Source organism: Scomber scombrus, chromosome 20 (assembly GCF_963691925.1).
Source record: "Scomber scombrus chromosome 20, fScoSco1.1, whole genome shotgun sequence".
In the NCBI taxonomy this organism is placed as follows: domain Eukaryota; kingdom Metazoa; phylum Chordata; class Actinopteri; order Scombriformes; family Scombridae; genus Scomber; species Scomber scombrus.
This window is the reverse complement of record NC_084989.1, coordinates 15,582,649-15,598,879: the sequence shown is the minus strand read 5'-3', so window position 1 is coordinate 15,598,879 and position 16,231 is coordinate 15,582,649. Positions and strand designations below refer to the sequence as shown.

At 40.6% G+C, this 16,231-nt stretch overlaps 1 protein-coding gene across 1 annotated transcript in view; it reads left to right on the top strand.

Moving 5' to 3' along the window:
* Positions 1-16,231, top strand: part of si:ch211-285f17.1 (sickle tail protein homolog) — a 110,565-nt gene that overhangs the window by 51,779 nt on the left and 42,555 nt on the right. Inside the window, exon 2 of the mRNA XM_062441518.1 lies at positions 11,612-11,898. Coding sequence (XP_062297502.1) covers positions 11,612-11,898 — 287 coding nt within the window. The remainder of the gene's footprint in view (positions 1-11,611; positions 11,899-16,231) is intronic.

The window sequence follows — 16,231 nt, the reverse complement described above, 5'->3', positions numbered from 1 at the left end:
TGCACAAGCTGGTGCACACAAACCTTCCAGTCCCATCCCATTTGCTCCACAGCTAAGCTTGGATACAGCCCACCCACTGCACCCACCACACCTCTTCACACCCCTTCCCAAGCACACATACATACAGGGACACACAGCCATAGACACACAACACAGGGGCAACACACAGCAGGCTTCCCAGATAAAGCCTGGGACAGAGGTGCTAGTGTTCCCACATCCCTCCACCACCTGCATCACTTATCAGTTCCAGCAGCACTCACCTCACCAAAGCAAGACCTTATGGAGCCACTCAGCCTCATCAGCTCTCTGACATACACAAATGTAGACGCTTGGCTTTGTCTACTTGGAGAACATGAAGTAATCTAAATAGTTTGAAGTATGTGAACGGTTCATTTAGAACAACACACCATGATTCTCAACTCTAACATCATTCAGTAATTTTCCTGCAGGACAAATGCTGATATAGTGCTTCTTCATATATTTTTAGTGATAGATTTTCATTTTTTTCGCATTCCTGAGCTGTTGGTTAATAATAAGCTTTAAGTTGCAAATGTCTTTATGCTTGTACTCTGTGCTAGCATGCGGAGAAAAAGAGAGGGAGTGGAGGAGATACACAGTGCAGCAGTGAATGTGTGCAACACATGATTGACTGGCTGGGTCCTAAGCTGCTTATCACTATGAAGAGAGTCAATTGCAGGGCAATCACTTTTTAATAAACTTGTGAGAGAGCAGGCATGCTGAAAGACATATTTAAATGGGAGCGATGTGTTGGCTGAATGCATCAGCCTGTCCTAACAAGAAAAATGACAGTATAGGTCTGAAATCCAGGCCAGCAAAAATGACCTATAGTTACGTTTACACCATCGAGCAGCCTTAGTAATTATGGACTAATGGGTAGTAACGCAGCTCAGACGATGTCGATATAAGGTTACTTGATGAGATGATTTAGCCTTATTAAGAGGAGGTGGGTTGGGTGGATGTCTAAATAGTGAGGTTACTCCCTTAAATCTAAAAACTTGGGGACGGTGCCATACATCCTGCATCACACACAGTGTTGTGTCCCTGATGTGCGTTCTTGTCAGCTCGCATTGGGTCGTCCCCTTACTTTTTGGATAAGCTAGCAAAACAATAACCTAAACATTTGTTTACTAACCTAATTTTGCATTAACCCCAAGATTAAACCTACAGGAGACATCACGTTTAATTATAACTTCAAACAGAGATGTACAGGACAGTATACGTTTTTTATGATCAGCGATTTATGTAGATACACTTAGATTTTTGATCCTTGTACTGCTGGCACGGTTGCAGTCATGATTAGATTTTTAATGACTTTTACCTGACTGTTGATAAATGCTGAAGTTAATCATCATAACAATATACTGGAAAATATGTACACTGAAATAGTGCTAGAAGATATTGAGATTCAGATGGACTACATTATGTCCAACAATAAAAATCTACTCAGATGGGAAGTCTGTATTCTGATATCAATGTACTGTCTTACATCAAAAGATACAACGCCCAAATGGACTTCCAAGGCTGACTATCAATTTCTATTTCAATAAGTGTGAAACCAAATATACAAATTATAGGAAAACATGAATAGCACATTCTATATACCAAGTTTTTAGGGAGTCCCAGATAGTTAGATGGCATAAAGTGGAACCACTGTTCATTTTCCATTTCCAACCACAAGTGTCATGTTTCCAACCACAAGTCTGGACATTTTTTAAAACTGTAATGTTGTGCTGTTTGCTGTTGCCATGACCACATTTCAAGTGATCATTTTAACCCAAACCATGATCTTTCTCTAACACTAACCAAGTGTTTTTTGTGCCTAAACCTAAGCAGACCTTAACCACAGTGCTGCCACACAATAAACCTTAAGTGGCCTATTACGGTCCTATGGGTCGTAGTTTATTACTATGGCTGCTAGATGGTGTAAATGTAGCCATAGGTTGTTTTTTGCACGCTGAATTTTAGACCTTTACTGTCATTTAAGTAAGAGGATGTGTTGGAATACAATTAGCTTGCTGCAACAAAGGGGATAGGAGTTTCTCTAATTTGCTTAGGACCTCTGCTGTGATATCTGTAGAAATGGAAGAAGTATCCAGATCCTTTACTTAAGTAAAAATGTCAATGCAGCAATGTAAAAATACTTATTGTAAATAAAATCCTGCATGAAAAAGCCTACATAGGTAAAAGTATATAAATATTAGTAGCAAAATGTACTAAAGTATTGCAGTAAAAGATCTATATTATTAGATTAGTAATACTGAAGCAGCATGTTACTGTTGTAGCTGCTGGAGGTGGAGCTAGTTTCAACTACAGTTAGCTAGTTAAGTCCAGTGGTTCTCAACATATGGGTCAGCCCCCCAACGGGTCATCTGATAAATCTTAGGGGTTGTGAGATGATTAATAGGAGAGAAAAGAAGAAAAAAACAAAGTTCTGATACACAAATCTGTTTTCAGTTTTCAGGATCATTTTAACATATATTGAAATGAAACCATGTGAGAAGTTTAGAGGGGGAAAAAAATCACTATTTGGTGGAGCTGTTAACAACTCATAGACATCTGAAATGCGACGCCAACTACACACAGCTTTTTGTAAGACATCAAAAGCGAAGAAGATTGAAAACTACTGGTTTCATCTTTAAAAATGTGTTGTTATAAATTTTTATCGGAACAGTAACCTAACTAAAGCTGTCAAATAAATGTAGTGGAGTAGAAAGTATAATATTTCCCTCTGAAATGTAGTAGAGTGGAAATATAAATTAACATAAAATGGAAATACTCAAGTATGAGTTCCTCAACTTACTTAAGTACAGCACTTAAAGTGTAAATTGTACTTAAAATTAGTAAATGTACTTAGTTACTTCCCACCGCTATCTCAAGTGTGTCGTCATCTTCATCTGTCTTAAAATGTGTCCTCCTTCATCTGATTATCGACAGATATAGACAGCAGGTGCAGTTTCTGGTGTGTTTAGCCTGTTTGTGCAAACTAAGCTGTATCATTTATTAAAGCACATATTGGATGCATATTTATTTGTGCTTATCTGTCTGTATGTGTTTTCATTGATACCACAAGTACATTCCTGCTGTGTGTGCTGAATTTGCTGGGGCAGGACACTTGCCAAAAAGATAAGAGAAATCTTATCAGCAAGCACGCTGTTTGAGAATTTGACTTTTTCTGGCTTTTTTGGTGTTTCTGTTGCAATACTTAAGCAACAAGCTGCAGGCTGATTGACAGTCTGAAGTAAAACTGTGCAGATCTGATGTTCACACTGAAATTATTATCCCATAGCTAGAGTTTAACAGACACTCCTTGTCAGTCAAAAACTAGTAACGTTGTATTTTGATGAAATCACATGCAGATACAGGCTTAGAGAGATTGGGTCACTCAGTTTTGGTGAAACTGTTTCAGAGAGGGGTTGATTCAACCTTATGCCCATATTGTGGTTGTCTAGTTTATGGTACTGTTGAATTGTATTGTGTGATAGTGAGGGGTGTTTTTAATATTGTGTCTATCCCATTTACATCAATGAGAGTAGATAGATATTATATCTGACCTAGTATAAAACATTTTTAAATATGTGACACTCGATAGGCTGTTAAGCAGATGAGTCACTGGGGATTTGGTGTGATTGAATTAAGTGCAATGAAATATTTCGTAGCCCAGTGCACTTTTATTATGGTTGATTCAGGGAGTGAGTTCAGGATGAAGATTCTGGTACTCAGGAGTTTGCAAAGGTCGACCCGGAGTGACTGTTTCCAAAGAAAAGTTCCTCAGAGGAGTAAATTCCTCCTCCCAGCTGCAGCTGCGCTCAGTACCCCCCCCCCCCCCCCAACCCCAAGCCACCAGCCTCTCTGTTGGCCCAGAGACTGTTGTCACGGGAGACCAGCAGTCATCTGAGCTGATGGCGAGGCTGACTTACACCTACTCTGGCCACGGGTTAATGAAGTGTACACACTGCCAGGGTTTACTGGCAAACACATGTGCACTTGTGTGCATACACACATAAATACACACACATACACACACACACACAGAGGCACACTAACAAACAGAGCGGTTCATTAAGCAGCACTTAGCGTCTCAGTTAATAAATGACAAAGGAAATACTTTAGAGCTTATTTCCATGTGCAAGATTGAGAAGGCACACAAACACATTTTCCTTATTTTCTCATTCACACACTCTCATACACATGCACACCTTCAATCATTCCTTCCTGATCATTGCACAACATGCCTGGAGCATGTTCAACAGCACCCCCTGGTGTGGGGAAAATGCAATCCATCTTAACATGTTTAGTAGAGAGAAGGCAATGGGCAAGTAGTTGCCTTGAATTGATCCAGTGTTGATATGTGTCAGAGAGGGGTATCAGACAGACACAGTGTTTGTGCTGATGAGTGGAGCTGACCAATAAATGAAGATGTTTGTGTGAGTTGTCCTCAGGCTGTCTTAGAGAAAAGTATTAGAGTTATCAGGCCTTCCCTGCTAACAGACTCCCCTCTACTTGTTTACTTTGTGAGTTGAACATCAAGATAAAGAATAAAGGGAGAAAGAGATGAGGGAGAAAGAGGAGGTGGAGAACAAAATGGTTGATTTGCAGATATTTTAATAAGGATTTTAACCATTATTTTACATGTACTGTAGAGCAACATTATTTGAAGGCTCTGCTTATTCGAGATTGAGTTAAACTTTACTGAAATTGTAGTCCATTCACCAGGAGGGGTCTTATCTTTGTACTTGAGTTAAAGATCTACAATTCTCACCCACTGTGAATAAGCAACTCTGCTTGGAGGTAAAGCAGCAGTGAAATCAATTTACCATGGTTCATTGAGTCTAGCTACAGTAGAGAGCTTACTTGAATGTGCAGGATGTCTACCATGTTATAGATATGTAACTTTTATTTTTCCATGTTGAGCTGTCAAATTCTCCACTGTTTTGATATCACACTAACTACTGTATCTCCACCTCTGCTACTCCCAGAACTGACACACAGAAACACCAGACCACATGTCTGTAATTCATATCTTCTGGCATTCTGCCTGTCAGGTTGGCAGCCCTGTCTGTTTATAAGGCTTCACCACAGCGGAAAGTCTGGACAGGCTAATGTATCTAACTACACACACATACCATACTGCACATACTCCCTGCATGGTCATATGTGTCTTAAGTAATTGAAAGGTGCATTGCAATCAGTGGATGTACCACAGCTCTCTGGGTGTCCGCAAGTTTGAGCCAAGACAGATGTTGTGGTTGTCTTAGCTAACAGGGTGGGAACCAGTGGTCATTAACAGTGGCGCAGCAGCTGGAGATGCCTCATTAGGTGAGAAATATAGGGAGAATAGACTGGAGTGAGACAGGAAGAAGAAGAAGAAGAGTATAAAAGTATGAGACGAGGAGGAAAATCCAATCATGTGCTAAGATGTCAGGGGAGTTTTGTTACAAACTTCAGGAGACTTTTTGGAGCCGCTAATGAGATTTTATTTGTCAGCCTCATATGTATAATTCATTTGTGGTGTTTATTCTATTCTTGAAGGCATGGACAGCCACATATTTTAATGGGGAGTACAGACAGAGAAGAGACAATTGGGAAACACTGGCAGCTTTTTACTATATAACAGTGCTGATGGGTCCCGAATGGATACAGCAGCCAAGGGTGAAAGCTCTCTCAGCACACATATGCATACATTGCGGACTTTACTATTGAATCAGCAGGACACAAAAACACAAACATAGGGGACAGGAAGTGGTTTGACCCTCGGAAAAAGTGACAGCTGGGGTATTTTGCTGAAAGGAAAAGAACAGTACAAAGTACAAATATAAAGTAAGTTTAAAATGTTCTGAATTATGTGAAAAATCTCAGCCACATATAATTCACTGAGTCCAATTCTGTGCTAAAACAGTATAATGTAAAAAAAAAAAAAAAAAAAAAGATCAAACCAGCCTGTTGTTCTCCAGGAATTGTGACATTCTGACCTGAAACTCATCAACCTCGCTAATCAAAACAAAGCAGCACTGATCCTCAGCCTATTGGAGGGAAGGACTTGGGGGTAAAGGTCACCTAAATCACAATGGCCTCTCTGATTGGTGGATTCCATAAGTGGACAATTTTCCTTGGCGGTGAGCCTCAGGCTCAACTAGAAGTGAAATTCCTACTATTTATGAAAGGTTTCTAATTTCTCCCCTTCTCTTTGTAACAAATCACTTTCATGCAAGGCATGTTTTTCTCATTGTGTGCTAAATTTAAAAGTGTTGACATGCATGAAAATAGTTTTTATATCTTGAACATGCAAAGAGGTAAACTGATACCCAGAGAGGAAGTCCGATATATCTCTCTTGTGAGCGTTACTGCATGAATGTCTCTGTTTGTGTGCATGTTGGTGTGAAAAATGTGGCCAGACTGCATTGCGGGGGCTTTTTTAGAACAGTGGTGTCAGTTACCTGCACGGAAACAGCTTATCCGTCAGATCAGCAATCAGTGAGAAGTCGGTGTAGAAATTAGCTTTTTTTTCTGTTAGCTTTCAGCAGGTCACCTCCACAGACGTTCACACATTAGCCCTCTACTGTAGCTTGGCTGGGTCAGCGTGCAGCGCCGGCTGTGGGCGGAAAAAAGTAACGTGATAAGTGAAGGGCATGGAATCAGGTGGTCTCGGTCTGACAGGGGAAGGATGACTGATGGGAAAACAAAGGCTCTTTTGGCACAACGTGGCAGGAGGCGTGGAGGAGTGGCAAAACACATACACAATTTTGAAATCAGTTTTTACAAGCCATCATTCTAGTTTTAGATTTAAAAAATATAACTAAATTGGAATATATTATTTCACTTTGATAACCAACTACAACATATTTTTCCAAAAAATTACAAAACTAAAAATGACTTTAGCATATTAGCATGCAGTGGTATTTTGTCACAAAGTATTGTACAAATTACAGTTCTTATGGTACTAGATGAAAAGTCAAGTCATAAAGTTATTAATTCATACTGGCATGAATGTCTGTACAAAATGTCATTGCAATCCATCCAAATGTTGTTAATATATTTCAGTCTGGACCATAGTGTGGACAGACTGACATTGCCATCCCAAACCGCTAGTGTGGCTAAAAACCTTAAAACGGGTCATAATTATTTCCCCCCAGCATTTTCCACCATGGATATTTCCACCAAGATATTAAGCCTCAGTAATGATCTAACTGACTTCTTGAAAAGGATGTTATTGCAGTGTATTAGAAGCTTAATTTATTATAATCATATTTAAATAAGATCATTTCCTTACAGTAGGCTCAGTTCCACATGAGTAGATCATCTGATATTCCAAGTCCGATAACTTTTACATAATAAAAATACAGTCAGATACTAAACAGTGGACGAGTGCCATTATGTGTTTCATTGTGGCTTCAGGGCATTGCTATGTGAGCCCTGCTTTTATTGCACACAACAGGGCTTTGTATCTAACTGCATAGTTATGGGACAGTAATAGTAGTGGAGAGTGGGAGTGCGCACGGGGATACATTCCTCCATAAATAAGTGACAAACAGAAAGTAACTGTGAACAGCAGGAGTCCCTGCTCCTCACAGTTACTTTCTGAGACCTGGGTGTGCATAAGCAAGTGTTTAATGTTGTCTTTCAACTGAGAGGACCATCATTTACTCAACACTGGCAGCTGTGAAAGAGAGCGCAACATTCTTGAGGTACTGGAGCGAGGCGCAATTCACTTGCAGTTCCCTTGTGACACTCTGAAAGAAGGTCATTTTTTGGCCTGGATTGCTGACAGTAGAAGTGTTGTGAGGCAGCGTGTTCAGACCGCAAGTTTGGATGAGCTGCTTTAATTATGAGTTTGGGTTGGCCAAGGCTGACCTGTTGTCAGCTGTGATGATGTGTATGTGTCTTTGTCAGGCCAGCAGACCTCTGACACTGAGATATGGACACTGAATATATGGAAAGGGCACACGTAATAGAGTCACAGAGTAGCTGCTGTCAACTTTGGATTACATTGTGGAAGATTTCATGTAAATGTTTTTTAGAAAGCTTGAACCCTTGTAGCACATCAATCTTTAGAATTGCAATGTGTCACATATTATTTCCACTAAAACATTATAAAATATTTAAGAATAGTTGTGCCAAACAACTTTGCACATAAACTCAACAATAAAACATTTTTATTGGTGACTTTGGGCTCATTTTGTTTTTTATGTCAGTCAGTATGACACAATATAGGTATTTTCAAAGAGCCTTTAGTGATTTGTCGACTTCATAGAATAAAGAATAAAACAGAATTTTGAGTTAAGTATGTTCTTGTGTCATACAGCTTTCAGAAATATAGAGAAATCTATTAGAAGAGGATGAAACACTATTTACTATGCTGTAGCTGTTGCTCTCGCCATCTGCTCATATAGCCACTGCAGAACACAGCGTGTTCAAGCCTGTTCTTCAGGGCCTGTTGTGTATAATTCCAGGAAACACAAAATCATAAACTTACACTAAAGTAGGTGAGTCAACCTTATGTGCACACAAAAAATCAAATCACAAAGTTTTTTCACAAAATATCATACATATCTCATCATATCTTATAAATGTCTTCATCGTTGCATAAAGCTAACTTTTTTTTTTTTTTTTTTTTTTTAACAACTTTATTTTTGCTTTACAAAATAACAGTGCATACATTGCATAAAGCTAACTATATTCCACAATCTGACTGACATGATCCCTTGGCCTGCTAACTGTCTTCATATTGTGCCTATTGTGGCTAAGTGCCTGAACATGTGAGCGGGTGAAAGCAGACAGAAAGTGGGTGGAAGCAGATTTGTCTCCATATGTTAGACATTATACATCAGCTGCTGCATTGTGTTTGTTCATGCACTCCCGCCACCACTTTCAATTACATGGCCCACAAACTAGGCCATTGATCTGCTCACGTTTGCCTGCTAAGGTACGTCAATTTGTTCCTTCTTCTTGTACATTTAGATTGGGTCACTTACATCAGCAGCTGCAAAGAAATTAACTTCAATGCACAGATGCACTCCTCCCCCCACTCCTTTAAAACACACACACATCAGCTATAGACATATACACTCCGATATGTTTGCACAATATATGAACCCGGTGAGCATGTTTGCTGACTTTCAAGCAAACAGACAGTGTTGCTTTTCATAAACCCCTGAGCAGGAACAAACACACAGACTATAGTGTCTCCTGGGTGGTTCCTAATTGGGAATAACACTGCCCGCAGGACGAATGCTTGTCTCAGTTTGTTGTGTTGATCAGATAACTCGATCACATATTAGCTGGCTGCCATACGCTTGGAGCAGTTTGAATGTGGCTCAGAAGTAGGTTATGACACATTTGGATTCATGCTGATGTCTGGTGGGCCCCTCTGTAGGGAAACAGACTTAAACAAGAGATAGCTTGCGGACAAAGTGCTGATAAAAAGCAGACTGTGTGTGTGTGTGTGTGTGTGTGTGTGTGCGTGCGTGCATGCTCATGTCAGTAAGACATTTTGACTGACACCTGTAAATATCGTCTTTTACAACACTCCCTACGCTCGCTCGCTCACACACATTTACATTCACTCTTTGACCACTCCATGGTAGCATTGGACCTTTTAGCCTGAGGGTGAGGGGCTAGTCACTCTCTGTCCTGGAATGCAGTTGACTTTCTAAATCCCCACCAGTCTATCCTGGGGCTGTGGGGCAGGGCCTATCTCAAGCCCCCTTTTCCACGTGAGCTACGTCTGGAATCTCTAAGCAAGCAGTTAGTGGGTCCACTGCTGGTTCACTCTTTCCCTGTCACCGTGTGTTGATCCCAAAAGTGCAATGGAAGAAGAAATTGCAGATGAAGACAAAGATTGCTCACTCGGGGAAGGTAATAAGCTTTCTGACATGCCACCTGCAAACGTATGCAGTTCCTATGGAGGTTTGAGTTTATTCTGTCTGCTGTGTGTAATTTAGTTAGCAGTGGGGAAACTGTGTTTGGGAGTTAAAAATAGGATTGGAAGTACATGAGACGTGCTGTGGCTCTGAACCTGAGCAGGGTGGGGGTTTGGGCTGGTGGTGCTGGTGCCAATGCTTGTTCATGACGTATTAGCACTTAGCATTTCTCAAAAATTACGTCTGCTTTTTGTGATTACTGATCAAAGCATTTTTTCGCAAAAGATCTGCAGATGAAAATGAAAGGGTCAAAACTGTTAATTGAAAGAAAGAAAGTGGAATCAACTTTGCATGAGTTTTTCCTCAGTTTCATCTCCAGTTGTTGCAGTAGTTAAATCTGGGAAGCTACTTCTGCCTCAGTCCCAACATGTCTTTGAGAGGAAAACACAAAATTCCTTTTTCATCCGTAGCTCACAGCATGCTTTCAAGCCTTCAAAGAGGAAAAGAAAAGCCATATTAAACCACTCACAAAATAATCACTTGAAATATCCTCTTTCAACTGCTGAAGAGCTGAACTCCATAAGAGGTCCTTTATTTTCAGCTGTTACCTTCTGAAAGGTACATATTATAGCGCTACCTGCCTGTCTAGAAAACAAGGCAGCAGATCAGCTTGCTTTATTGCTTCTTTCCCCTCTGTTTTCACACTTGAAAAGCTCTCCTCTTTTCCTGCCATCTTCTCTTCTCTTCTCTTCTCTTCTCTTCTCTTCTCTTCTCTTCTCTTCTCTTCTCTTCTCTTCTCTTCTCTTCTCTTCTCTTCTCTTCTCTTCTCTTCTCTTCTCTTCTCTTCTCTTCTCTTCTCTTCTCATGCAATAGCTTTGAGATTGATGGATTCATTTTGTTTTGTTTGATTGATTTACGACAAGATAACACTGTGCAAAGATGTTCGTGTGCAAGGAGGTTTTGTTTTTCTCAATTTCTCCATTTCTCCACAATCTGGAGACTGAATGTTTGTAATGTTTGCTAGCGTGCTTCCATTCTAAAACATTCTAAATGTCACTCTACTGTAGCTATTAGGTTGTAAACACACTCCCGAGAGGGTTGTACAATCCTGGAAAACTTGCCAGGGCTTGTGTTCAATGGGATCACAGCTGTGTCACTGAATCATCACAAACAGGAAAAGACATATCCTCCTAATATTTTTAATCAAAATCTCACCCCTGAAGTCACTTTATTGCATTTGGCGGTTTCTGCTTAAAGTCAGTATTCTGCAAGGCCCTGGATGTATTACTGTAACAGATTCTCTCGATATCATTTCCAAGTTTCTCCATTTGTGTCTTCCAGCATCACAGTAATGGATATTCTTGGCTTTTTTGTTAAGGAAAGAAGACTGTTTTAATTCTGTCTTTTCATCACCAATATCGTGTGTCACATTAGATTGTGGATTTATTGCTGAAATATAAAACAGCATGAATATGTAATGAACCGGTCTGACTGCATATCAGAACATATTTTTTCAGCATTGCTTCTGACTTTTTTTTCTGCTTTCTTGCATAGATAGATTAGTTTACATCCTTAAGGTTTTTTTTTAGTTTTGGGTGTGTTTAATATGTCCTGACATGCCCTCTTCATGACCTATGGAAGGATAGCATACATGCATACACTCAGTGTTGATGCCAAAACATCAGCACAGCACATCTTGACCCCTTGTTTCTATGTCCCCTCTGTCCCTTCAGAGCAAACCAAAAGCAACCTGAAGGTAACCTCCCCAGAGGACGCAGAGCACATAAGTCGCAGACAGGCCTCCCCAAATGGGACAGCTGCTTTGAGAGGAGACACCAAAGGCAGCCGAACTGTCCCCCGAAGGCACACCTTAGGGGGAGCCCGCAGTTCCCGAGAGATCTTGGCTATGCAGCCGCCGGACATGGACAAGAAGAGGGAGGCCTTCCTGGAGCATCTGAAGCAGAAATACCCCCACCACGCCTCTGCGATCATGGGCCACCAGGAAAGGCTGCGGGAGCAGGTCAGTGGGTTGAAAGACACGTGGATTTGGAATGTTGTTGTTTGGTCAGGCACATGTAGTTTTGAAAGATTTGAATTTTATTTTGTTTATTTATTTCAATCAAGACATTGAAGTAAAAACATAAAAAAAATGTTTTACTCTAATCAGTATATTAAAAATGGATAAAATGACAAAGTGCTTATATGAACTCAAACAGAATTCTCCCCCTACTCTGCAGTTCCCTTCAGCCCTACATTTTGTTGTCCTTCAGCACATTGTTTTGGTCTTCTAGTCCACATTCTGTTTTCAGCACAAGGAAGCTGTTTTTGGTGTGAAAGCTTTTTTTATTTTTTATTATTGTTTCATAAAAGGTCTGTACACTACCTGCCCAGCACCAAATGGCAGACAAAGTTAGCAGCTAGCTGGTGAACACAATGGAGCATTTAGCAACTAAAAAGCCAGATATTTCCTTCTGGAGTTGATCTGGACAGAGCTAATAGGAGAGTGAATATTATTTATATTTGTCAGGTGGACAGAAACAGAACTCAACAACAAACACAACAAATGAATGCTAATGTTGCTTCATGTCCAGTGGATATGTAAATAAGCAATTGTTTGCTAAGACATCCATCGTAGCAACTTTATGTTGTGATTATAGCTTGTTTCAATTAAAGCTGCTATTTTCACTATAATCATATTTAATTCAAATAGATTCAAATATTTAATAACATTAAAATTATGAAAAAAGAGACCTGACAGCACAGAATACATGATAAATAACAAGGTATACTAAAACGATGGATTTATATGAACCTTTCTGTGCTCTTGTCCAGTCCTTATTTTTCCAGCCATTCCAGGTATTTTTATTTTCCTCTGCAGACTGAGGCAACAGTGCAAAACTATTTTCTCTTTTTGCCGCAGGTTGAATGTGAAGTCTATCCTATAAATCTGCCTGTCACATTTCCCTCCCACAGCTGCTGTGAGAATATAAGGTGGTGAAGAAGTAGAAAACATGTGAGCCACAAACAGTTTGAATTGGACATACCCTCCAAAGCATGTTTTATTGTAATCACTGTAATTAGACTTGCATATAACTTGAGGCTGATTTGTATATTCCAGGCTGGAGTATGATGTATAAAGTATACATTTCCTAGTGTTGTTTGGGAACTTTTACAGATTATGAAGTCTCCTTGTGCCTCAGCTTTTTGAAGTCAAGAGAGTTGATGGGGGAGGGTGATGCTCAGGAACTTTAGAGGTGGACATTTGGCTCACCTGGTCATTGTCTGTTTTGCTTGCGCCGGGTCAGAGAAGACAAAAGGGAGGGGCAAGCTGGCTTTGTAGCCAAAACAATTGAGGTAATGGTGAGACTGGCACCGAGCCACAGGGGTGCTCCAGGCAATGGTACAAGGCATTGTGCAAGAGGGATTTTGTGTGCTGTTTTCAGTGCAGCCCACACAGCCTGCCCAAATGCAAAGTAAACCCTTTTCAGGAGGTGTTGTTTTAACTCACTGCACTGATCATGAACTCTGTTGATTTGCATAGGGAATATCAGACAGCAGGGATGCTGGACTTGTGTTACTCCAATCAACTTGTTAGTGTGTGTGTGTGTGTGTGTGTGTGTGTGTGTGTGTGTGTGTGTGTGTGTGTGTGTGTGTGTGTGTGTGTGTGTGTGTGTGTGTGTGTGTGTGTGTGTGTGTGTGTGGTTTGGAGGGTTACACGTGTGCTTTTGTATCCATAATTTCAAAATCAACAGATGATTAAAAAATTAGCGTGCCTATTATCCAGAGCAAGGAGAAAAAGAGTTGTGAAAATGAGGTAGTTAGACAGGTAAATTCAGCTTGGTGTGGGGTGGAGTCAGAGTTGCTATAGTGACTCATGATGTCACCGCTGGAGGGGCTCAGTTTACTTGTAGATGCCTGCTGGAGCGAACTGGCTGGCTGTGGGAGAGCTAAGCACAGCCGAGCCGTGTTTGTGCGAGTGCAGCAGCACCTCTCTGCAGAACAGGCGATGGATCAGAAGATTGTTTGGAGGCACGGCTCACTGTGCGTGAATCCCACAGAGGAATAAAAGTAAACTTTTCACACTGGCCGGAATACACTTGTCAGATCTGCGACTCCATCCCGGTCTGAGGCAATAAAGGTAGGCTACTATGCCAACATGTTTTATTTCTGTTAAGCAGTCCGAAGCTTCCCGGTCATTCATAACAGCATTGTGAGTGCTACTACTTTAATTATTGCGCTTAAGCTTAACTGCGCTGTGTCTGCACTGCACAACAGCAGGCTGGCAGGTGCGGCAAACTTCCCGAGAGACAAATGCAAAAGTTTTCAACCGAGTTTTATCAGAGAAAAACGGGCGAAAAAGTATTTGAACGTAACTTATATCGCTTCACTGTAATGTTAAGTGAGATAAACGCCTTGAAGCTGTCATTCATCTCAAACGTACGGTCACCTGAAGCTCCCCATCATTTTAACGAGATGGCAATTATGTAGCCGTAATCGCAAAGCGAATTGTCTATTGTGAAATGAAATGAAGAAGGGTTGTATTATAACAACATGCTATATCTTGTATGGCTATCACGGTGGTGAAGATTACAGGGGCAATATAATAAGTGACTGTTATGGTGTTACTGCTACCGTATTACTGTTATTATTACTGCTACTGCACGCTTTTGTATTGGTATAATTTAAGAATTAGGAAAGTAGGTCAGTAGTAATGCAAAGTTTACTTACATGTGTGTCGTTTTAGTGCTTATAAAGATCCACAGTTACCTTTACAATCTTACTTTTACACTTCTCCATGTTGCATTTGCACCGTCTCTTTCTTGGCATGTGATCAAATGTGCGCAGAGATATTGATTCATTTCTATTGACTCCAGAAGTGGGCTTGTTTCTCTCAGGAGACGTCATTATATTGCTGGTAATGTGTCCAGGATTGGCAGATTTGTTAGCAGCATTCCTAAAGTGTGTCGTTGCTGGTTATACACACACACACACACACACACACACACACACACACACACACACACACACACACACACACACACACACACACACACACACACACACACACACACACCCAAACACACTGTTACTGTATATTAATAATAAGAACAAAGATGATTATATTTTGCCTGTGTGTGAAGATGTATAGAAAATAATGTTTTAGGTTATTCCAGGGTAATGGAGAATTTAGTTTGGAACTTACTCTCCTTATTAACAGGGTATGATCTGCCAGTGCTTTCTTGTTGGTAGGCTTACTCTATGATGTTTTATTCCACTTTGTGTAATTTAAGGTTGTAAGGTCCTCACTTGGTTGCTAAAAAACACTGAAATGAGACGAGAGAGATAAAGTGGTCTGTTGGTGACGATTAATAGTTTGTTTGAAATTACGGTTTTAAATAGATTTTTGAATGAAACTACTCATATTTTATTCAGATGTTGGAGATGGGAATGCTGATTGCTTTTTATCATGTAAGGGAAGAAAATACAAGATACTGTCACAAGGCAGACCTGTTTGAGCATGAATGTCTTGCACTAAATGCAGCACTGGTGATTGAAGACCAACTTTGTCATAATCTAATTCAGAATGCCAAGAGGGATGCAATCATTCACCGCTAATATAAACCACAGAAAATTAAAACAAAACAAAACAAATATGGCAAGTTTATTGAAGCATTTGTCATGTGGGGTCCAGAAGATGTATAATGATTCTGCCTTGAGGGAAAAAAGCAAGATAACAAGTCACCTTTTCACACAACGATATCACTGAGAAATCTGTGACAGATAGTATGAGAGAGAAGAAAACTTTCTACTGTTGTCACGTAGATGTAAAAGTGCCGACCATACAGGAAAAGCAACTTTAGTGGCAACAGTGCATGCTTCAGAGGTGAGAAAAAAAATGTCTCCGGAGGTCTGAGTTACAAAGAGGAGGCTTATCAAGGTCAAGCGGAGGTTGGGAAGATGATATCGCTTTAGTCAGAAGAGTGGATGACCCTGCTCCACCCAGCATGACTGCACAAACACTCAGACACACAAAGACACACACTGAGTGACTTATTTCTCTCCCTCACTCTCTGTGATCTGTAAACCCGCGACAAAAGCGAGTGGTTTAATTTCCTCTGCTCCTCATCAGGCCTGCAAAGACCTGGATCCCACCCAAGGGAGATGAGATAACATCCCATTGGCCTGACCGCCACCCATCTTCTTTGCTCTCACCCCTCTCTGCCCAGGGGCTTTGACGAGCACAAACTGAACCGCTTGACCGATCACAAACGCACATCCACATACCAAACTCCCTCCTTCTGCCTGTGTGTCAGTGTCTATGCGTGATGAACTGTGACTTGCTAGGCCAGTGG